This window comes from Pseudochaenichthys georgianus, chromosome 19, assembly GCF_902827115.2.
Source record: "Pseudochaenichthys georgianus chromosome 19, fPseGeo1.2, whole genome shotgun sequence".
Taxonomy (NCBI): Eukaryota; Metazoa; Chordata; class Actinopteri; order Perciformes; family Channichthyidae; genus Pseudochaenichthys; species Pseudochaenichthys georgianus.
Window position 1 is genome coordinate 19,891,083 of NC_047521.1, and position 23,814 is coordinate 19,914,896.

The following is a 23,814-nucleotide window of genomic DNA, read 5'->3' on the forward strand; positions in this document are numbered from 1 at the left end:
ACTTCAAAAAAATAAGTTGTATAAAACTGTATGTATCATCTTAAATGCATGATTTAACCTGTATCCTATGATTTACCGCCCACAATTAGCCTTCATTAACGATCCCCAATGAATCACAACTCATGTCCGAGTTAAGAACTTGAAGGCATCATTCTGGGAACTCAAGGCAATAGGACTACACTGAAGTTCTTACTTTTTCCACTGTGTGAAATCATTATTTACTACATCTCAATTTCCTAAGAATAAGTTGTACAGAAGCACATCACTAAGAAAACATGTTATGTATTTATGGTAGGTGTACAAAAATAACCAAACAAACATCTCTAAACCTCATCATTTGAGCAACAGCATCCCCTGTTGGTAATTTTTGTTTTCAATGTAAGTACTTGAGCAGGGTGACGTTTACACCCCCATTTAGTGCCTGCCAACAATTCCAAGTTAACACCAGACATAAAGACAGGTAACAAATCATTTATTATGCTAGACAGATGAAACAAACTGAGCCATGATAGCAGCAATTCAACTATTGGAATATTTACACTATCACATCAAACCAAAGATATAACCCTTTACAATGTAAACACATGATACAAAGACATTTTTGAATGCTAGAAAACAAGCCGACCTAGCCACAAAATGAAACAAAATAAACTAAATCTGCTTGTGGTTGATTTACTGAACACCAGTTTCCACAGGTGAATGGCAAACCGAGTCACTGTATCGTGATTCAGCTGAAAACAAAAGACAAACTATTAGAAATTATTGTCTTTAACATTATTATTCAAAGAATGAGATTTAAAAAGTTGAGGAAATAGAAGTACACCTAATAATTTCTGTATACGAAAACAAAACAACATACTGTATGTGCACACGATCACTCTTCACACAGCCGCCTCTGCTTGGCCGCTGCATGAACTACACCAGAATCTACCTCTGTGCAGTGAAACCGTATACGGTCAAATTCATTATTTTGGACTCCAGCTAGAACTTCTTAAACAAAAGAAACTAAAACAAAAGAAAAAATGAGTGTTGGTACAATGATTTGTGAAAAACTATGAAAATCTGTCAAGTATACAGTGAGAGGTCTGGACTGCTTGTTCAGAGCAGCAAACGCCATGAGTGTCACCTATAACATGGACGTCCATTGATTCACAACATAAAGAACCAAAGTGTTACTGGTCTTCCCGTACGTGCGTTTATGTGTGTATGTGCACACACTATGGTAAGAGAATGTGTGTTTGTGACTGAGTGTGTTATTGAGGGAATGCCTCGTCTTTCATCAGCATGCGTGGGCTCTCCTGGTTGTCCATTCGACGCCTAGGACCCATCATGCCTATGGGAATAAACAACAGGCTGAATTTCATTAATTCACTCATGCAATATACAGATTACAATGATTTAATTATGAACTTTAACCCTTGAGCATCTCCAGGAGCATGTCTTTGCTATTTTTCTTGGTTTCCTGCACTAAAAAATGCATCAAAATATGTGTCTCGCCCGCTCTCTCTTTTCTGGCAGACCTCCTTCCTGAGAGCAGCTACCCATTTGAGTAATTTGTTTGGCATCGTCTTTGGGTTTGGCATACAACAGTTTGCCCTACATTATGCTCACTCATCCACAGCTACACGACTGATACTGCTGACATACACACTTCATATTGGTAGCTTTCCTTTAGTTTGGTTTATTTTAATAAAACCACTTACTTTACCCGTACCTCGTGTCTTTAAAATCATTATTTTGTCATGGCCAAGAGACAGACCATGACACATTGACATACATACATTTTATAAATGTATTAAAGAACAGTTGTACATTTCCCTGATGCTGACTAATAAAGACATTCTGATGTAAACAGACTTTAAACAAAGGGAACTTTTTCAAAGTGAGACACAAGGGTTAATTCCCTGATACGTCTGATTAATGCAAGTCATCATAGATGCATAGCTAAGAGACAGATATTCAAAACTATTTTGAGAGGTTAGAACTAAGCAATCATCTAAGGAGGAAGCTTTTGGACACAAAGCGGTCAAATAATGAAACTACAATGCTGCACTCGATAGCATTCATAAGAAATATGTTAAAAATAACTAGCCTACAAATGGAGAAGTAATGAGTATTTGGATACACAAGTACACATAGTACAAACAACAGAAGAAGTTTACAGGCATTCATTTTCACTTACTGTTCTTATGCTTGAATGATTTTGATCTTCTGGGTGAGTTTGGATTCTGAGGTGGAAAAAGATAAATGTCAATTATGCGTTGACAAATCAGAAAACCTCTCCATGTGTTTTTATAAATTAAATAGGGATTAGGATGATAAAACAATGTAATACTTATTGTTAGAAGAAAGTAAAAGTACCTTATCAGATTTCCTTTTCTTGGCTGTAAAAGAAACACATTACATTTTAGATAAAAAAAACAGGGTCATTTAATTTGGGAATTATATTGGCAATCAATTTAAAAAGGAAGTCAAACATAACGGCACTACATCACCTTTCTTTTCTGCACCGTAAGACCAGTCGTTATCATTAACATCATCATTGTCTTCTTGGTCGCTCTCTGACTTGTTGTTGGTGTTGTTACCGGTGACTATTCTGTAAAATAGGGAAGAATTAGACACAACACACACAATGACTCAGCATTACTCGCTGCAAATAACAGTTTTATTAGAATAAAAATACATTATAACCTGAAACCAACTTTAATGTTTTCTATCCTTCTATTTAAGGAAATATACTCAAAGGTGGTGCGGCATCTCCAGTATACATAGATTACACGTTTGATAACTCAAATATGGTACATGATGAGCACTATTGAATACCTTGCCTATTATCATTTTCACATAGTAGTAGGGTGGGTTTTGTTTAGCTTAATGGACAAATGTGTACATGTTTCTTTGATTTTAATTTCTCCATTTTACTGTGGTTACCTGTTTATCTCTCTCATACCTGCGGTTGGCTATGCGGCTGCTGTTGCGTCCCATCCCCAGGCATTTCTCCAGATGTGGAGCGAAGCGGGAGGCAGCAATGCTTCGGCTGCAGTTGGGACACACACACTCTTTGTTTTTCCACTGGTTGTACACCTGGCCGAACACATCCAATCCCGGCTGGTCCACAATTTCTGGAATGAGAGATGGCATGAGAGATGTTATTGTCTGAATGCATTGTTATTGACTTTTGTCTTTTTTTTAATGTTATGTTATTTAAGTGTGACCAAGTCATTGATTTGCAACCTGTAAGGACGCTGACGGATTGGTTCAACAAAATGGATTTGGGGAATTAAGTGTCAAATTGATGGAAAGTGGAATGGAAAGTGGTAACCTCACTCGATTCAGGAAATGAAGGCAAATACATTCATTTGTGTTACTCTTTTTAATTATTAGGCTTTTCAAGTCATAAGGCTCAGATCTGAGTAAAGTCATGAGTCATTGGTGTTGAAGTCAGATTTGAATCTTTTTAGATTTTATCATCAAATGTGTGACAGAGAAAAAGCTATACATTTCCTCTGTTGTTCACAAACATTATTTATGTCGCCTTTATTTCACTATAGTAGACTTTGTGCTCACCAAAGTCCCTCATGCTTTCTTGGTCCGTGTCATCCAGGAAGAAATAGCCCTGCTTGACGGCCCGGTGGACCTCGAAGCAAAGACCCAGGCAGGCATCCTCCACCAGGTCAGACAGGATGTCCTGAGCTAGGCCCTGCAGGAAGGGTCGGGAGAAACAGAGGCACAAGTCAGACTGTCTGTTTCCTGCCGTGTTTTCAGATGTAATGGGCATTTCCAAGGCTGATTAAACCACCGTCACACAGTGGCTCTGCTCTACTGTACCTCCAGCTTGCTGTTGTCCAGGCTGGACATTGAAACCTCCTCCATTTTCATTTGCCAGAACTACCAGATGAACCGACACTGCTGTGGTCATGCTGTAGCGCAGCACACATTGGCCAGAACAGGGCTGCAGCAGGAGGGAAACACACAGTTAGCAACACAGCGGCGTTACCCAATGCATGTGAATGAGCGCATGGTCAACATATGATGCCTTAAATGTGATGCAGCTACTTACAACTGCACGTTGAACACTACCAGGGACTCACTTCCCTCGTTTACAACCTGCGAATAACAGAAACCCGAAAATAACTTGGTGTTGTAGCACTGCAATGTCGCAATAAACACACTAATAAATAAATAGCTCAAATTACAAACGCTGCCGGTGCGAGCATTGCTGTCTAACGAAGGTAGCTTAGCCAAAGTCTTGCTGGGGAAAACAAAGAGCGTGGCTATGAATAGGCTGGAGGAATTGAAGCATGCCAAGAGGTTACAAGACGCTGTATCCTCCAGGTAAACGACAGCTACATCTACAAACTAAACACATCAAATGTATCAAACCTGGCTGAGTATTTAGAAACAATATAACACATTTGTAAGTGGTTGAATGGTTTCTGCTGTTGAAGAATTACATTTGACCACAGCGAGGCTTGTCCCCGAACACAACACCGCTACTGCACTGCGGCTGTTCCCCTCTCAACTCCAATAATATGAGACCAAAACGATCCTACGATTGTATCCCATAATACAAAATTACTTACGAGGACAAATAGCAACCACAGCAACGGGAATTTGCTAATTGTGTTTATTTACCCATTTCGGCAGGCATCCATCTTTATATCACAGAGATCAGACAGTAGCAATCGATCGCTACACGTTCCACCGAGGGCTTCCTTTGCAGCAGTGCTTCTTCTCTGCGTCAGCTCTGATGTTTGTTTCATCCAGTGCGACATGTGACTGAGTTACCCCCCCTGACATTTAGGGGTTAAATAAGCCTTTTGTTCGGCTCTGTATTAGTAATTATAAACCTTTTCCCCCCTGCACTGGTCGTTTGTGCATTTTTACTTCAACTTAACAAAGGATAATCGAAAAATGAATCACATTTTATTCAACATGTTTATTGGAAAAATCTTATTTCTGGGATTCACAAACATCTAAAAAGGGTTTGTATTAATAAAAAACAATGCTTGAAAAAGAAGTTTTGTTTTTACAATCAATAAAAATACAATTCCCAACATCAAATGTAAAATGAGGCAATATGAGAACTGATGTAAAATTCCCATGTCGTGTTTTCTCCCTAAACTATTTTTGATGCATGTATGCAGTCATTTAACAGTAAAAACAGCATGTGAACACAACACAGGATTAAATTGCATTGATCCCAAAGCATCTTGTTTGCAAAGGGACCCTATTGTCCTCAATACAGTACAATGTGGCTTTAAAGTCAGTCACTTAATCCAGAATTTGGCTCTGAACTTCACAAGCTCTGTTCTGTTCCCATCCCATCACCATCTAAAACATTTCAAATGTGATGTTTTCGTCATCTTCTTCTTCCTCCTCTTCGTCCTATAAAACAACATTAAATATGAATTAAACATCTATGATACAAAAAGTTCAAATAATGTGTTTTTTAATGTGTTCGAACCTCTTCCAAGTCAAACATCTTCCATTCTTGCTCGCTGTTGCAGTCTTCAAAGATTTCATCTTCTGAATCCTGTGTGACAGAATAATAAATGCGGACTGAATATAGAGCTTGTTTTAAACCAAAATGCAGATAGAATTGAATGAATCCTATGAATTACATCATATAATATAGATATCTAAATTATTATTTCTTCTTAAATGATCCAGTTAACCCAAAGATAAGAATTTCCTAACTGTGTACCATTCATTGTCCACAAACTTATCAGCATACTTCTGGTAAAAGTAAGTGACATTTCAGATAAAGCACATTAAAACTGAGAGACAGTCAGAGGGCTTTGCATTGGTGCGGTAAATAATTAATTATAACGTAACGTCTTTTGTTTCAACACTTAAACTTACCGATGTTCTGTCGGCAAATGGTTCTTTAGTGCAATTTTCAGCAAGGTATTTCAATTTCTGAAAAAGAATCATGTTAACAATCGTGAAGAAATATTGAATAGTGTGTAAAGAAAGAAACTAGTGCTTGAATACGGTAAGTTCTTACGGAGGGGTTACTTTTCCGATAAGACTCCTGCTGTGCTCTTGACAATGTCTAAAGAATGGAAAATGTAACACATTTTAAAGGACGTTCCAGTATAAAGGTTAAATGTCTAAGACTGAAACAATCAGAACAGGATTCTTCATACCTTAAACCACTTCTGCAGCTCCATCGAGTAGCCTTTCATGTTTTCATTTACCTCCTGTATGACGCAATTCTTGTCTTCATAGGAGAGTTTTCTCCACATTTGATTGGCCTTGGCGAATCGCTCCCTTGAGTTTGGAAATGTCTCCTTGAAAAGTACCATCTGCTTTTTGCAGAATATTATATTAGCACTGTGAGTAAGGAAAACATCTCAAATTAGTTTTCCTGCAGGTAGATATTGCAAGTTGTAGAGTTTTAAATATTCTGGGAATCTTATAAGGAACAAATGTATGACGATCGTGCTTACTTAGAAGGTTTTTTGGGCTCGCCAGGAATCTTCTTTGGAACTTTTTTTGTTTTAACATGGCGCTGCACATAAATGACACATTTTAACATTAGTCAACCAAGTGTTCAGACGTTTACTCCTCTAATTAAACAGAATACATGGCACATCTACAGGTACTTGGCCTTTGTTCTAACCACAAGAACTGTTCATGAACCAAAAAATAACTTCTCACCTTTGGAGTTTTAATGCCATTCGCTTTCAGGATCTTCTTCTGCTCCTCCTGGTCAAAAGTCTGAGCAACAGAAACACCATCGTCACACAAAGTCTGACAGCAGTAGATCAACTGTAGTCTAGTAAAGGACTCACATTTAAATATTCATTCAGCTTAACCGCGTACTCCCTCTTCACCTGAAAGAAAAGTATTTATTTCACATTCAAGTGATTTTTAACCAGGATGCTAATGTTTTGTAACACTTTTGTCTGTGTTCCTCCTTACCTGTCTGCAGCGGAATCTGTATTTTTCCCTCTCTCCGTCAGTCAAGTTACTCCAGCGTTGGGCCCACACACTGGTGTAGGCAGTGTTTGGTAAACCCGTCATGGGTTGCTCTTTGCAGAAAATATTATAGCCATTGCTAATGAAACACAAACACACAAACACACATGTGACAGTGAACAAGCTGCTTGTTATCTTGTTTAATTTACCAAAAGATAAGACATATAGCAAAGTTAAATACATTTGCTGGTGCTCCACTGAACTTCTTCAACTATCATCACAGGCAGGAAACATTGAGCATGCTTTTAACAGAACTAAGTGTAGGTAACAAAAGCTTAAGAAGCCCTGGTTTAAATCAAACGGTAAATGTACTGTTTCTGCCAACACTTAAAAAATAACTTAAAGTTAACCACTACATCTTCACTGCCTGCTGCCAATTAGTAACCCTGTGTGTGTGTGTGTGTGTGTGTGTGTGTGTGTGTGTGTGTGTGTGTGTGTGTGTGTGTGTGTGTGTGTGTGTGTGTGTGTGTGTGTGTGTGTGTGTGTGTGTGTGTGTGTGTGTGTGTGTGTGTGGCTTACAATGGAGGTTTGGGAGGTATGCAGATGGCATCTTCAGTCTGCTCTTCTTCCTGCATTTGCTGGATTCAATTAATTTTAAGTCAATTAATTAATAATAACAACCTTTTCAGCAGTGTTATATGTGACCTTCATAATAACTGTTGTCATAGAAACAGTTATTATATGATTATGGTATTCAGTCAGGACACTAACGTTTGTGAACATTAGGTGTGGCTGTTAGGGTTAGTGACCATCACTTACATCTGTGCTGTCGTCTGAGAGCTTTTTCCTCTTCTTATTGGGTCTCGATTCATATTGTTTTCTGAAATATAAAGAATTAGTTTGACACTGTGTTTAAGCAGGCAGCCTATACTTAATGTGATACATGTATTTGGTAAGTGTATTAATGAATTACTTGAACTCCTTCTTCTTTTTCTTGTATTCCACTGCTGCGAGATTAAACTTCTCCTCATATTGAGCCTGGAAAATGTCAGAAATTCATCATTTAAAAGTGAGACCTCAGATAACACAGAATGAAAGGAAATGTTGTTTATGTTGCCTGTACCTTCTCTTCATCAGGGAGCGCTTGGTACTTATTGGCTAGACGCCTGAATAGCTTTCGTTGACTGATATCTGGGTGCTTATTATGATAACTGACCCAGTTCTCCTCGCAAAAGATGGCATTTGGAGGTGTGGGTCTCTTCGGGTGATCTGGGTGAATCTGCAGAAAAAATAATAGCTTACTGTTAACTCGCAGAATGAAACATGTAGGGTTACTGGGCTCGCCAGGAATCTTCTTTGGAACTTTTGTTGTTTTAACATGGCGCTGCACATAAATGACACATTTTAACATTAGTCAACCAAGTGTTCAGACGTTTACTCCTCTAATTAAACAGAATACATGGCACATCTACAGGTACTTGGCCTTTGTTCTAACCACAACAACTGTTCATGAACCAAAAAATAACTTCTCACCTTTGGAGTTTTGATGCCATTCGCTTTCAGGATCTTCTGCCACACACTGGTGTTGACGTTGTTTGGTGAACCCGTCATGGGTTGCTCTTTGCAGAAAATATTATCGCCATTGCTAATGAAACACAAACACACATACACACATGTGACAGTGAACAAGCTGCTTGTTATCTTGTTTAATTTACCAAAAGATAAGACATATAGCAAAGTTAAATACATTTGCTGGTGCTCCACTGAACTTCTTCAACTATCATCACAGGCAGGAAACATTTTTTACAGAACTAAGTGTAGGTAACAAAAGCTTAAGAAGCCCTGGTTTAAATCAAACGGTAAATGTACTGTTTCTGCCAACACTTAAAAAATAACTTAAAGTTAACCACTACATCTTCACTGCCTGCTGCCAATTAGTAACCCTGTGTGTGTGTGTGTGTGTGTGTGTGTGTGTGTGTGTGTGTGTGTGTGTGTGTGTGTGTGTGTGTGTGTGTGTGTGTGTGTGTGTGTGAGTGTGTGTGTGCGTGTGTGTGTGTGTGTGGCTTACAATGGAGGTTTGGGAGGCATGCAGATGGCATCTTCAGTCTGCTCTTCTTCCTGCATTTGCTGGATTCAATTCATTTTAAGTCAATTAATTAATAATAACAACCTTTTCAGCAGTGTTATATGTGACCTTCATAATAACTGTTGTCATAGAAACAGTTATTATATGATTATGGTATTCAGTCAGGACACTAACGTTTGTGAACATTAGGTGTGGCTGTTAGGTTTCCACTGCAGCGGGTAGCTCGCTTTAAGCGTGCCGAGCCGTGCGGGGCCCGTTTTTGGTTGCGTTTCCACTTGTCCTAGTTTTGGCCCGGGGCTACTTTTTCCTGGCCCGACTAAATCGTAGTTCTAGGGCCCGGAACAACCAGGCTGAGTCGGGCTGAGTATGCTTAACTAGAGAGAGAATCGCTGGCAAGGGGGCTACAACTACAACAAGATGAACATATTTGACCGTGATTTCATTGTAATACACGTTTCAAAATGATGCCGAAGTAACAACATACTGATACCGGTTAGTAAAAACCATGAATTAATGCTTTGACAAGTCTGCAGACAGACGGCAGGCGAAAAACCCTTTAAAATGCGTGTTTTCTAAATGGAGCTTGGCTAAGCTAACGTTATATATGCTCCGACCGTCGACACTCACAACAACGGCCTATACAGACATAAATAAAGCAGCGACTGTATTCGCCATGACACAGGCAGTCTGTGGTTTGTACTTGTTTGACTTTTGTCTAGTTTCTGAACAGATATGAGGAGCTGTGAGCTCTGAGTGCTAAGAGCTAACGGCTGTGTTGTTTTTCTGGGGCTCTCATTGAAGATGACGTCACGGCTCCGCCTACACTGCGTTACTATAGTAACTGCCCCAGTTCCTAAACTGTAATGGAAGCGCAGCATTAAAGTGAGCCGGGCATAATAAGGCCTAACCAAACCGAGCGAGGCCTGCAGTGGAAACGCGAGCCGGGCCTAATCAGGCCTAACCAAACCGAGCGAGGCCTGCAGTGGAAACGCGCCATAGTGACCATCACTTACATCTGTGCTGTCGTCTGAGAGCTTTTTCCTCTTCTTATTGGGTCTCGATTCATATTGTTTTCTGAAATATAAAGAATTAGTTTGACACTGTGTTTAAGCAGGCAGCCTATACTTAATGTGATACATGTATTTGGTAAGTGTATTAATGAATTACTTGAACTCCTTCTTCTTTTTCTTGTATTCCACTGCTGCGAGATTAAACTTCTCCTCATATTGAGCCTGGAAAATGTCAGAAATTCATCATTTAAAAGTGAGACCTCAGATAACACAGAATTAAAGGAAATGTTGTTTATGTTGCCTGTACCTTCTCTTCATCAGGGAGCGCTTGGTACTTATTGGCTAGACGCCTGAATAGCGTTGTTCGACCGATATCTGGGTGCTTATTATGATAACTGACCCAGTTCTCCTCGCAAAAGATGGCATTTGGAGGTGTGGGTCTCTTCGGGTGATCTGGGTGAATCTGCAGAAAAAATAATAGCTTACTGTTAACTCAGAGAATGAAACATGTAGGGTTACTGGACTTTTAATGTGTATTTCAGAAATAACACTGAACAAGGAGAGGTGGTATTTACAACCAGAAGCTCTCTAAATTTAGATTGTGCAGGGTTTACCTTTGTGTTTATCAAAGGATTGGAAATGACATCTTCAGCTTCAACAAGGATCTCCGCGAGAGTCCGAAGCTTCTGCAACTGCGCAAGAAAAACAAAGATATTACTAAAAACATTCATAAGAGTGTATTTGTTTTAGTTTGATATTTTGAAACACTAAATAGTCAGTTGTGCAGATGACCAACTCCATATGAGTCCAATAAAAATACAATTGAAAAACAATAGTGTCTTTTTTATATGCACACATTTTAATTCGATATATATATATAAATATATATAATGTGTATAAAACCCCCCTTCAATTAATCTGAACTATCCATTTAAGATTTGAGAGTCAGCTGGGCGACTCCATCGGCTGAAGTACATTGTATAATATAATTAAAAGTCTTGAAACAGCTACTATGTGATGACACTGTTTTGTCAAGTTAAACTTTAGGATTGAACTGCGACTCACCTTCTGCAAAATATCTCCCCATTTCTTTTTGCATTCTTCAGGAGTGAAAGGATCGAAAGACACTTCTTTCCAGTCCACATGTTTCAGTGCTTTTAAATATGTGCCCTTTCGGTATTTCTGTCTTGCTGCAATGGTTTTCATTGCAGCAAGAAGCTTCTGGGTGTCTTCCTGTATCCACTCTGTATCTGTAGCACAGGGACAAAACAAAGTTGAACCATTAGAATTATTAAGATAAGGAAGAATAAGGTGAAGGATAAAGGGAAATAAATCAATGTGCCTACACTTCCGTATCTTACCTAGGTTCCTGTCTCTTGTGATTCATATGTATTTTGTGTAACTCTTCATAGTATATACATATACATTTCGATTATTTACCTTTCTCTCTTTTTTAATATGCTTATTTCTGATATTGTTCCAATCTAAAAATACAATCATATCCATTATATCTGTGAATGTAGGCTACTTTAATTTCACATTATAGTTATTCAATATAAATGGGAATGAGCATTGACAACAATATACTCCATGTAATTATTTATTTGACTCACAATACATATTTGAAATAATAATCTTTAAAAGCTTTGACAAGCAGTTCATCAAGCAAAGTAAACGTCTGTTACTTATTCAGTGCTTAGTGCAATCTAAGTTGAGTCATGTGAAATAAAATATCTATTTAATTATACCCACCAGATTCTTCAGGCACAGTTGTCGTCCCACTCATCTTTCCAATAAAAAGTATTTCCAATTCTTTACGTCACTTGATGCAAAGCCTTAGGTCGGTCCAAGTGACTGTGGGAAACTCTACAACACAGGCTAGTTAGCAAACACAATTCGGTTCGTTAAAAAACCTACAAAGAGGTAGCGTTATTGGCCCTAAATCTATATATATTATTTTGTCGTTGCGTTTTTCAGCAGGAAAAAAACACCTCCCATGGAGCTAAAAAGAAACACATTCACAATTTGTGTTTTTTCAACAAAAGCATGTTTGAAGCGGGCCAAACATCCTCAAAGAACAGCCAATGAGCTTACTAGGTTTCTTCTTCGTTGTGTTTATAACCGGAAGTGTTCAAGCAGCGTTGATTGAACACATCGCCACCTATTGTGTCGAAGGGGGATTGCGTTTTGGTGCAAAATAATAATACAAGAAATATAACGGATATTTGTTTACCAGCTGAACTTTTATCGTTATATCTTGCCTTAACTCCGCTCCCTCTCTTAAAATCTCCATTTTAATTGATCTTCTACCACCAAGGGCAGAACTCTAAATCCTCACCAACTGTGCATATAGGGGCATGCAGGTACATGTATTTATTGCTTGTAGGTAAAGTATAGTATTTCATTGTATTGCAAAGCCATGCATGCCATCAAGTACCCAATTTTTTTTCTGCTGTCAAAGGCATGTTGTTTCTTTGCTATAGCTTCAGGTTTTCAAAGTAATATAGTATCATCAGAGCATTTAATTGGTCTCATGTTAGATCAAGAAAGAAGCCACACCAAATGAAACTAAGTCGATAGGTCTTTTGGGAGGTAGTCTTTATTATTTATAGAGAGATGACAATAAGACAGCAACATGACACACAATATAAACTTAACAAACACAAATTTACCATCTTATCTCTCCCTATACTGTGACACAGTGTGTTACCAGCTTGATCCTTCTGGCTAAAGTATCTACATTTTGCTTGCAATGTTACTTCATAAATCATATATTACTTACTTCAAATTCTGATTTTACAAGTATGAAGAAAGTGAGTATAACAATAAGTGGCACATGTTACAACATTACATGCAATGTGCGACTGCTTGAAGAACATAATTATTGGCTTTTAATACTACAATATTTTTCACTTTGCGTCCAATATGTAAATTGTTGGGTCCCTTTAATATGATTTCAGCTTCAGTAGTATGCAAAGCACAAGCTTATAGAAACAAAACAACATAATGCAAATAAAGTACCTGAGCGACTCTTCAGGAATTTTTTACAAAGAAATGTTTTTATACAATATCAATGTTCATAAAGATAGATTCTATATCTGCATTTTTCATTAGAAAAAACTAGTTTGAGCTCATAAGTAGATGAAATATGTGAGCCACATAAAAAATAAATATATATTTTTGTTAAAATAAAATGATTGCTGGCATGCTATAGCTGTCATGGAAGACATCTACAATGGCATCTGAGATTCACAGTACACATCCCGCCCCGGCACCTCCTCAAAGGTCACTTTGGCGTCTTCAGCATCCAACTAAAAACAACAGAAACGTTAGTGCTTGATTCTGTGTATATCTGCATAAATGTATTCAAATGACAGGAGTTTTCCACTTACACATTTCATCTCCAGTTCAGTGAAGAGGCGGCCGGTCATAAACATGCGCAAAGGGATGGTGAGGATGAGCATGAAGGGAAGTGCGAGGGATACTGGACTGGATTTAACAATCCACAAAAGTGCAAGGCACACGATCTGGATGGCTGTAAAGAAGTGCATTCGTCCTGTGCTCACCTGTAGCCAAAATGTAAAAATATTAATCAGTTAGAAGAGTCTGCATCCACAAATACTTTTTGTCTTCTGGTATAATTCAGCAGCTCTTATAGTGAGTTGATATGACTACATGAGTTCTGCTAATCTGAACACCATTCAACGCGGTGCCAAAAGTAATAATTTAGTTGATGTCCTCTTCTGAAAATATGGCTAATTTTCCTAATATTTGGGACAGAAATTGGTTTAAAAATACGTGTTAGTTGTTAGTCATATGTTTAAATGTAAAATATATTAAAATGGGATATTAACTCTAAATACTAAATGTAAATGTTGAACATAAATCTACATCTAGGCTAATATTTTAGAAAGTATTACTCTGGTGGCGTAGGGTTCGTCAGGGTGATATTTCTTGGGGATGAGTAGAAGCAGCATACGGTCCCACAGCTGGATGCCATTGAGTGATGTGACTCCCATGTAGAGAAAGATCCCGAACAAGGCCGACATGGGAATCATCTTTAGGATCGGCTCCATCAGAATGGACAGACCTAGACAAAAATAGATAAAGGATATTTCACTGTGTTTTTTGATGATTACAATTAAAACATCATTTTGTTAACAGTATTAACTAAGTAAAGTATTAACATTGAATAAGATAAACAAGTAACCAACAAAAAAACAACTACCTAATGGAATGAAACAAAATAAGGAAGAAGTATAAGATAATAAATGAAAGGTTGTGGTTGGTACGATGCCTTTCGAGTCTTACAAAATTAACATTTTACGCCAAGTACATACTGTTACATACTGTATACATGCAGGTTATTTGAAATCTGAATTTCAAAAGGGCATCCAGAGCTTTGCAGTTCATAATGCAACCTCCTCTTTGCATTAAGTTAATTAGATCATTGTGTAACTGTTCTTTTAATGACAGGGGTTGGATTTTAGGAGAATTGAAAAAAAATGACATGGATGATTGGACACCTACCAATAAGCAGCGCCACCAGAATGCCGCTGACCCTCTGCTCATTCACTCTCTCAATAACAGGTTTTGTCCCTTTGCTCATGACCGTGAGGGCGTTGGCGTGGGTGACAGAGCGAACCGTGGCAGCGCTGAGCCACGGCACACCAAAAATTGCAGCGAGTCCTCCCATGCCGACTATAACCAGCAAGTCAAAGTGGAACCCGGAGCCTTTCACCATCTTCCTCTCAGGCTGACTCACAATCAGACTGTCAACAGATGCATTTTGAAGTTTAGTTTAAAACAGGACATGATATGTTTTCTCAGGTTGATAATTCAGTGGGTGATATTTTTGTGGACAAGCGATGACTCACGTTGTGATCTGAGACTCCAAGAAGATCAGAATGAAGACGAGTAAGGCCGGGACGCAGCATGCAAACATCAACCACACGGGGAAGGCCTGGTGCTCTCCGAAGGGGTTGATAAGCCAGCCTCTTTTGGACGGGTTGGACACCATGAGACCTTTGGGAACCACTAGTTTCTGTTAAGAAAAACAGTTTCTGATTAAATCGTCCATGTTTTAAGATATATTTTCACAATTTGTCTATGTTTTGCAAATATAAATGTGCAGTGAAACCTGTTCACCTTAATCAAGACATGGGTTATACTGTATTAGCCTAGATACATTTTTGCTTAGAGAGAGAACGATGGATTTTTTACAACACTTAAATTGACATAACATTATGATTGTATCTTTTGATGCGCAACTATGGACAGGAAGAATGATTACAGCAGCAAAATCAATTTATTTGTGTACCTAACTAATGTTTTAGTGGTTAGTGTGAAGCTATAATATACTACATTTAAGCTGAATGACGCAGGTTTTCAGTACATCAACTGGCTTTGGAAACTTAGACTGATGGACCAACCTTAGTGTAGGTATCATCAATGTTGTAGTCCAGGAGAACCATGAGGAAAATGGCAATGGGCACACCAAAGTCACCAAGCAAACGTCTGACCTGTTTGAAGAGTTAAACAATTTAATTGAATAGCCAATCAAATACACGATTTGTTCATTCAACTGTAAATTAATTAGTAAAATACTAGCCTGTGGACAAGACGTACCTTTCCAGGCAGAAAAGTGCCATTCTTGAACTGGCGTAGGAAGTAAGCGATGAAGAAGCAGCCTAACATGAGGCACATGGAGAGTAGGGCTGTGTTGGGGTAAGACGGCTTAATAATGTTGACAACAATAGTCGTGTTCCCGGTAGCGTTGTCATACATGGCCATCTCCTCCACCTTTGGGTGCCAGGGATTTACTACAGTTGTATTCACATGATCGTAATTCAGAGTGAGGGGATGAGCCTTAAAGGTCTGAAGAGAGGTCAAGAGAGAGCAGATTATAATCTAAAACAAATGTATAATGACAGAAAGGAAATGTATTAAATTCCATTTGGACAGATGAAATGTGTGACATGGATGATAATGGTTTACCCTTCCTAGCTTGGAAAATGTTTCATAGATGAAGATGAGGGATATGAGGATGGAGAAGATTTCCTGGGTGAAGCGGGAGATGAAACACACCAGGAAGCTGCCCTCAAAGGCCACGATGACCACCACGATGATGACCAACCACAGGCCAACCCACACTCTCCCCACAATGTACTCAATGTCCTGAGACTTGCAGAACTGAAAGAAGGGGCAATGGGAACCAGTTGAACTTAAACAAACATCAATCACGGGAAGTGGTATTCAAAAATGTATGTTCAGTGGGATCATCACAAGATTCAGTGGTATAGCTTACAACAAAGAAGGCCTCCTCAAACACTAGCAGAGGACCAGAGAACCCGATGACCAGGACGGGCTGAGCAGCAACGAAGCAGAAGATGATCCCCTGAATGCTGGTGGAGATGAGGAGCTCTGAAACGCCCATCATGTTGTCCACCTTATCAGCTGTAGTCGCAAAGATGACAACATAGTATTAATATAGCTTTAAATGTTAAATACACACAAGGATAAACAGGTAGCACACACACAGTTCTTCAGGGAAAAATACTCAGTATATTTTCACAATGTTTGTCTGGCCTTGTCAAACAAACATGCTAATGTTTTGGCCCACTGGCCTTGATCAGAGCATGAAGGAGAATGGAAGTCATGTATTTTGTATAAAGGAGATGGCAGGTGATTAGTTTAAAGGGTCACATGGTTGTTAACACCCTCAGGTCCCATTTACACCTTTTTTGACAATATAACAATGAATAAAAGCAGGTCAAATGGCAAATATGACATCATTTAAGAAGTCTAACATGAGGGCAATGTTACTTGGCTGTGGTTTCCTTATGACACACAATGCTCTGTTCAAGGAACCCAGACCAAAATGTTGCCATGTTTAGATGACACGAGCATTATAAATTGGTGAAATGGAATTAGTAAATTTTTTCCAGATTATCTGTATGTGTGTGTCTTTTTTACCATTAGATATAAAACATTGGATTTCTATGAACCACACACAATTACTTGAAAGGCGTATCTTATGAAAGAAAAAAAACATATCATATACATCTTGAACCATGCAATAGAAACACGAGGTCTCGTACAAATGCAATTACTATCCACACATACCCAGAAGTCCTCCGAAGGTAATGGCAGGAGACAACGCAGCAAAGTAAATGAAGATGACTGCAGCAAGGACCTGGACGTTAAATGCATCTGTGATGTCACTCTTGTAGTATTGGTAGCGCCTCTTCATGTCTCGTATCATCCCTCCAAATGGGCGACCAGTACGGGACAGTGGGTCTTCAGGTGGGGTACCAGCACAAAAAGAAACTGTAGGGAAAAAATAATGTTGATGTTGTGTACATGTGTTGTATATCTAGATTTTTGCGACTGATATTGGAGTTATGGGTTTGTGTTGAACACACCCTTGCGAGGTTTGGACTCCAGGTCGGTGTTTGGATCAGAGCATTGGAACCTGTCCTGAAGTAGCTTCTTCTGAAAGCTGATAATGGAGCTGAGCATCGCTTCGTTCTGGATCTCTGTGGGCGGGATGACGATGCTGCAGTCCATGAAGTCGGATACGGCGTCTGTCAGTGCACGGGGGCTTTTCGCCTGAAACGCTGCCTGGTTGAAAACCTGGATGTGGAGGAGATAGTCGAGGAGATGTTAAGACTGCCCCAATTTCATACAATCAATACCTTTGGTGCAGAGTGGTAGTACACTTCCTTCATCTAAACATTCCTTTAATCAGCACAATTTGTATTGTTTGGAGTTTATATTCTTCTGGCATTATTAGAACAATCTAAATTAGGATTTAAGTGTATGTTACTACCTACTACTAGCTACTACTACTACTCTGCATTTGTAGCTTAAGATGTCTTTCAACCATCTGTTCTGTTAAAGGAATACTTCACCTCATACAATTTTAAACAACAGAAAAACAGTCACACTAATTGTAGACAAAACCTCATACAGAATTAATTTTAGGGCTCATTTATAAGTCATACATGCCCATTACTTCCCAAACACAGGCACTTTCACTGAATTTTACTATTTAAAACACTTGCTTGGGAAAGAATGCTGCAAATCATTGTGAGTACTGTTGATGTGGAATTAAAGAGGGTGAATGTATATATACAAATGAGCATTTTAGGGGGAAATTATTCCTTAAATGAGTCACTGCTCACACAATTTAGGTCAGAAAGTACAGAAGGTATCAGCTAACTCACCTTGTCCGCCATTAGTGCTGCCATAGTACGGCCAGTCTCGCGGTAGTCCATGTCAGTCTCAGTGGGGCCAACTAGAGCAAAGACGAAGCGTACGGGCACCGGGGCCTCCAGGGCCGGGTCGAGCACGGCGGCTTCCTTCAGACGCACAAACACCACGGTAGGCTTTTCCAGAATGTCCAAAGCTCCTGTTAAGGAAATAAAAAGATAAAAATAGAATTGTATTGTATGCAATCACTACTGAAACAAACATACAAACTGCATATCCTAAATGAAACATGAACAATGCAAACACTGGCTTACCTACTAGCACCATGGAAGCCTCAACGCTGTCAGACTCATCTTTCTGAAGGAACACAGAGTATAGAATTTCTCTCTAGTAAAGCTTGACTTAATAATCTGTGATGTTTGAAAATGAAAGCAGCAGTTTTCAGAGGAGATCCCAATTTAAGAAATGTCTGCTGTGCTCAAATACTTACTTTTAAATAGTAAACATGTCAAGACTTGTTTCGGCCCTTAAAACTGATTAAGATCCACTTAGCACATAAATAAAAATGTAAATGTAATTTAATCAACAACTAAAAACTGAGGTTTTGTGTACCAGAACAAAACAATTATATTGTCCCAAAAAAAAGCAACAGACTCCTCTAAACTCTGACTTCTCTCAAGGACTTTCTAAATGATCTGATGCCAGAAGTCATTTCTCCTTTAAATCCACTGCCACCGTCTCACCATTGTTGATGATGATATCAGTTCAAGTTATCATCAAAGACTTTCATTCATGTAGATAATTTCATCAGGGGAAGATCTTACCCTGTCCTTGACTGAAAACTTCTGTAGATCCACCCCATCAGTCAGGGCTTGTTTCTCCGGGTCATCTGATTGGCTGGAGGAAGGAAACGACACGTGTCATTGGCTGTTTAGGTGTCAGACTGAGGAAAGACAATCAAATGGTTTCTTTAGCATAAGAAAGTAGTCTGCTCTGCGCACACATTCAGGATGGTAAGCAGCCATTCAACAGCATACTTGATAAGGTTTAGTGGGCAGATTTGATCAAAGAGATAGCTGTAATCCCCAGTTTCATTATTTATGCTAAGCTAATCTTACTAGCTGCTGGCTGCTGCTTCATATTTACTGTATACCGTTCTGTATTTATGTACAGCCATGAGATCAAGAAAGCTTATCATATTTTCCAGGAGGTCAAACTATCCCTTTAAAGGTTGATTCTGATATATTTGTGTGTAAATATATTAACATCTAACTGAGTTTAGGAATAAAAACGAAATCATTATTTATAAAATGATTTTTTAATGAATTCCTGTTATATTCTGAACAAAGGATCCCATATCTAACAGCGTAGATCAAATATTTAGACAAGGTTGTCACAATATCAGATTATCTCTAAATGATTATTCTAGAATGTCGGCATATTTATTTCACTCAAAAGACAAGTGAAGGGAGGTGGACAGAGAGTCTCTAACCATAACTGGCCCAGACATTAGGGTTTTTTAAATCAACACTTAAAACTCACTTCTTCTCTCTGGCCTTCTAGCCTTTTCTTATCAAGCTCCACTTTTGTGGAATCAGCTTCCAGTTTGTGTTCAGGCGGCTGACAGCCTATCCGTTTTAAGAGTACGCTTAAGACCTTCCTTTTGATAAAGCTTATAGTGATAAAATAACCTAATGAGTGCTTTGACGCAGATACGCTGTGCCTCTTCACCTACATTTTGGTTCTTGCTCTTTCACTTAAATCCTAAAAACTTGGATCTTATATCTAAAACTAAGATTATTACTACTCATTCTATTTTCTCTTTATCCAAAACCTTTTCCCTCCATGACCTCACAAGGTTTTATTGGAGGGGCCTATTTCCAGCCGGGGAGTGTTATGCCGTAGCCACAGCGTACCTCCTTACCTCTCACCAATTCCAACTGGCGCCAGCGGGGACCTTGCTGCCTGCAGGTGCCTATCTGTGTCTGTGTATTTGCATGTTCCGATTAACCCAGCCTCCCCCAAATGTTCTTTTTCTTTTGTATCTATATCTACGCCGGGATCCGGAGTCGAGGCTGATCCTCTTGCTGTAGTCCTGTGTCTTGGATCCTCTATCCTGAGTTCTGGATTAAGTCGTGGACTTCGGGTCGTGGCTGAACCTGTCTCTGCGGTCCTGCCTGGGTCTCGTCATGCTGCTTCCCTGATGGCTTCCACAGGATTGTAGCTGACATCCTCGTGGATTCATCTTCTTATTACAGACACATGCATTTCCAAACATTCGGTCTACCTACGCTGTAAAATGTATTATCTCTTTGATTTACACACGGCATCTATTGCACGTCTGTCCGTCCTGGGAGAGGGATCCCTCCTCTGTTGCTCTCCCTGAGGTTTCTCCCATGTCCCCTTTAAACTGTGGGTTTTCTCTGGAAGTTTTTCCTTGTACGATGTGAGGGTCTGAGGACAGAGGGTGTCGTATTCTCATACTGATATTCTGCATAAACTGTGCTGTTGTATTTGCTGTATAGTGTCCTTACTGTAAGGTAATTATTATATGTACAGCACTTTGGCTCGACCAAAAATCGTTTTAAAAAGGTGCTATATAAATAAAACTTGATTTAATTTGATAACTGAAGTTGGAAATTATTCAAGAGGCGCTGGACTATATGAATCAAATCATCTTATGTGTACTACAAACATGATGTGAGTATTTTCTTTCCTAAATATTATGGGTATTCAATCAATACCCATATCAATATCGACACACTTTTAGAGTGACCTTTAAAGGTGCGAGGTAACTTCAGTTCACATCGGTCACCTTGAAAAGAGACTTAAGCAGACAGGCACTGTGGTTTGGTTTTCAGAGACATAATTACAGGTTTGATTTCCACAGGAGCTCCGTGTTGTGTTAACTTTCTCTGAGCACGATGCTGGACCTCACATGCAGCTTTGAGAACAGCATCATACACGTGGGTCATTTGTGTTTGAGTCACAGTTAGGTAATTGAAAGGATACCTGTGGTTTTGAAGCAGAGACTTCAGCACTCCCTCCTTGGATTCAGGTTTGATCTCCTTCTTGTTAACCATCTCGTTGACCATCTTCTCCGCGATGCTGGCAAATGTCTGCTCTTCGCAGTCGAAAATGGTCACACCTTGGAAATAGGAACATGTTGGAAAATGATCAGAAGTGACCATGAGACGAGGGCAGTGTTGTGGTTTAAGAACAACAGGTTTAAACAAGGAAGAGTGTAGGATTTGAAGGGGTTAACTTTGGCTCTTCAACGGTGAAACATTAGAGTGCCCCCATTAATACTGATTAATGATATCACTATACATGTCAAAGAAATTAAATGTAGTAGTTTGTCAATGTTTAGACAATCTAGACAGGAGTGTCAAACTTAATTTCAACTCGGGCCATATTAGCATCATGGTTGCACTCAAAGGGCCAGTTTTATATATAAGACTATATAAGAATAAATATATAAATATTTTATATATATAAAATAATGTATTCAATTACATTATTGCCTCTGCATTGGATTATTATCGGATAGGGTAATAACTTCATAATTAACTCTGAAAGCAGAAGTCTAGGGCAAACAATTGCAAGTCTCTTCAGTGCACATGTCACAAAATGATTTAAAAAGAAAAGCCAAATTCCGGAAAAAGTAAAACAAATAAGTGACATTTAAAAAAAAAAATAACATTTTGAAAAAAAAGGCAAATTCCGAGAAAAAAGTCGAATTTGAGATGCATTGTGAGACATGTAGTTTATGGGCAATGTGCTTCTGTAAAGCGGCATGTAACCGTATAATAAACATATTATAACATATATTCTTTGCAAGCTCTTGTGGGGCCACATGAAATGAAGTCGCGGGCCGGATTTGGCCCCCGGGCCTTGAGTTTGAAACCCCTGATCTAGACTCTTTGTCAAAAGATGGGTATTAAAAGCATGGTACCATATCACATCATAAACATATCATGTGTTTGTATGTGTAAAAAGTAGCTCGTAACTATGAGAGTGAAATAAATAAAGTGCAATATTCGGCCCAAAAATGTAAAGTAGTTCTTAAGTACAGTACTCGAGTAAATGTATTTGGTCAAATTCCTCCACAGAGTATAGAGTAGCATAACTTGGAGTTACTCAAATGGAATAACAGTCATTGAGTAAACATACTTTACTTTGCACCACAGAATACAATAGCTTGGTTTATGTTTATGTAGAAACTCTGTATGTTTGCATTGATTTAGCTCTGACCTGTGTTCATGGTGCGTCTGAGCTGGATGAGGCTCTTGAAGGTGAGGTAGGAGATGCTGGACACCCCGGCCTGAGGGTCGAAGCTCTCCTCGCACCCCGCCCATCGGCCCGTCTCCTGCCAGCAGGTCTGCTGCTTCTGGTCCTTCATTGGCTCCTTCAGCTCCATGCACTGCTGAAGGCACGGAGAGAAACACAAACACCCGCTGATGAGGACCTGAACGTGGGACACAAACCATGCTTGTGTCTGTGAGACGGAGAGGGGAAATCTGCACGGTGCAGGTGGATGAAATGAACGTGCACCTCCCACAATTACAGCTTTTCCACATGTGGTTTCACTGACCCCTTCCTGCTGTAAGGTCAGCCTCTATGTAAGCTGAAAATAGACATTTGAGTACAAAAAGCTTTATTATCAGATGTTAATAGATTTTAGGTTAGGTTGACATTACTTCAAGGCCATCTTCAAGCAACAACCACATTCAAATATGAGCCGTAAAAGGATATTTGGTTGCTGCAATTGTACCTCTTATCTTACCAAAGCTGCAGTATGTTTGTAGCAAATAGTTTTAGTCTTTGTCTTGTTGTCCCTCTAATGCAGGATATGATGTTAGGCTACTATTTAGGATAAGATAAGGTAGAACTTTATTATCCCTGAAGGACTTTTGATTTATAAAAAATGACAATAACAAATGTGAGAATGAAAATAAAATACGATAAAGTAGTAAAAATAAAGGAGTAATACCAGTGCTTAATAGAATAACAATAAAGGATAGGTTTATGTAAACTCAATATAAAAGTAACGATGAAACAAAGTGAATTATATTAAAAGACTTAAGTAGATATTATTAAAGCATGAAGTAGGTATTTGCATTTTCATTTCATTTGGTTTCATTCTTATCAGGAGTAACTTGCACTTAGCATAGCACTAGAGAAAGAAAATGCACCTTTCTGTTTGTACTTAACTTTTCCAGACAAACCTTTATTTTCATGAGGATATTGGCTCCAACTAAAGGTTATGTGTGGGGGAAAAGAGCACCAGATATATAATCCTGCATACCCAAAGAGAGAAGCACTCTCTGCAGACCAGGATCAGATAACACCATGTGCATGCTTCACTACATTACAGAAACACGGATGATATTTTGGGTGTTAAGTGTCACAAAAAGACAACATCATTCCCTCTTATAATCCTCTGTTCAGCACCAGTGGGGGATTTGGAGCAGGTTAGTGTCATGTGTGGACTGTCAATACATGTCGTGTGCCTTGTTACAGTGTGTGTGTGTGCGTGTGTGTGTGCGTGCGTGCGTGCGTGTATGTGTCCCTTAC

General features: G+C 39.0%; 3 protein-coding genes across 5 annotated transcripts; all 3 read right to left on the reverse strand.

Annotated features, from left to right (window-relative positions):
- Positions 1-455: 455 nt before the first annotated feature.
- Positions 456-4,756, reverse strand: atxn7l3b (ataxin 7 like 3b). Of its 3 annotated transcripts, none has more exons than XM_034107591.2 (9): positions 4,636-4,753; positions 4,061-4,107; positions 3,829-3,952; positions 3,568-3,700; positions 2,951-3,122; positions 2,496-2,596; positions 2,362-2,384; positions 2,183-2,228; positions 456-1,333 (listed from the first exon to the last, which is right to left on the reverse strand). In XM_034107591.2, exons 3-9 carry the CDS (start codon positions 3,877-3,879, stop codon positions 1,254-1,256), a joined length of 606 nt encoding a protein of 201 aa, XP_033963482.1. In that variant the 5' UTR covers positions 3,880-3,952; positions 4,061-4,107; positions 4,636-4,753; the 3' UTR covers positions 456-1,253. The 3 variants fall into 3 exon arrangements, with proteins under 3 accessions (XP_033963482.1, XP_033963483.1, XP_033963484.1); XM_034107592.2 differs by having other exon boundaries at positions 4,584-4,753; XM_034107593.2 differs by having other exon boundaries at positions 1,267-1,353; positions 4,636-4,756.
- Positions 4,757-4,919: 163 nt separating this feature from the next.
- Positions 4,920-12,107, reverse strand: LOC117464866 (nucleolar transcription factor 1-B-like). Its single transcript, XM_034107590.1, has 21 exons — positions 11,776-12,107; positions 11,089-11,273; positions 10,638-10,715; positions 10,331-10,486; positions 10,181-10,245; positions 10,027-10,087; positions 8,996-9,054; positions 8,461-8,572; positions 8,051-8,206; positions 7,901-7,965; positions 7,747-7,807; positions 7,507-7,565; positions 6,931-7,066; positions 6,801-6,842; positions 6,667-6,726; positions 6,456-6,517; positions 6,153-6,339; positions 6,011-6,058; positions 5,866-5,922; positions 5,468-5,536; positions 4,920-5,388 (listed from the first exon to the last, which is right to left on the reverse strand). Exons 1-21 carry the CDS (start codon positions 11,807-11,809, stop codon positions 5,335-5,337), a joined length of 1,806 nt encoding a protein of 601 aa, XP_033963481.1. The 5' UTR covers positions 11,810-12,107; the 3' UTR covers positions 4,920-5,334.
- A 1,146-nt stretch (positions 12,108-13,253) lies between these two features.
- Positions 13,254-22,639, reverse strand: slc4a1b (solute carrier family 4 member 1b (Diego blood group)). Its single transcript, XM_034107840.1, has 16 exons — positions 22,492-22,639; positions 21,250-21,385; positions 19,062-19,134; positions 18,552-18,594; positions 18,252-18,436; positions 17,448-17,658; positions 17,149-17,352; positions 16,331-16,479; positions 16,021-16,215; positions 15,652-15,900; positions 15,456-15,545; positions 14,901-15,067; positions 14,554-14,795; positions 13,944-14,113; positions 13,416-13,589; positions 13,254-13,334 (listed from the first exon to the last, which is right to left on the reverse strand). The coding sequence occupies exons 1-16, from the start codon at positions 22,637-22,639 to the stop codon at positions 13,254-13,256; spliced, it is 2,517 nt and encodes an 838-aa protein (XP_033963731.1).
- Between the last annotated feature and the right edge of the window lie 1,175 nt (positions 22,640-23,814).

Bases quoted from the DNA above. Each gene is read 5' to 3' on its own strand.
- atxn7l3b (XM_034107591.2), bottom strand. From the start codon at position 3,879: ATGAAAATGGAGGAGGTTTCAATGTCCAGCCTGGACAACAGCAAGCTG. The intron at 3,701-3,828 runs GTACAGTAGAGC...CCCTTCCTGCAG, and splicing joins TGGACAACAGCAAGCTGGAG to GGCCTAGCTCAGGACATCCT. The intron at 2,229-2,361 runs GTACTTTTACTT...TTTCCACCTCAG, and splicing joins AGAAAAGGAAATCTGATAAG to AATCCAAACTCACCCAGAAG.
- LOC117464866 (XM_034107590.1), bottom strand. From the start codon at position 11,809: ATGAGTGGGACGACAACTGTGCCTGAAGAATCTG. The intron at 8,207-8,460 runs GTGAGAAGTTAT...TTTTTTCTGCAG, and splicing joins ATGGCATCAAAACTCCAAAG to ATTCACCCAGATCACCCGAA. The intron at 7,808-7,900 runs GTAATTCATTAA...TTTATATTTCAG, and splicing joins AAAAAGAAGAAGGAGTTCAA to AAAACAATATGAATCGAGAC.
- slc4a1b (XM_034107840.1), bottom strand. From the start codon at position 22,639: ATGAAGGACCAGAAGCAGCAGACCTGCTGGCAGGAGACGGGCCGATGG. The intron at 19,135-21,249 runs GTATCCTTTCAA...TCCTTCCTCCAG, and splicing joins TCTCTGCTTCAAAACCACAG to CCAATCAGATGACCCGGAGA. The intron at 18,437-18,551 runs GTAAGCCAGTGT...TTTCCTTAACAG, and splicing joins GGCTTCCATGGTGCTAGTAG to GAGCTTTGGACATTCTGGAA.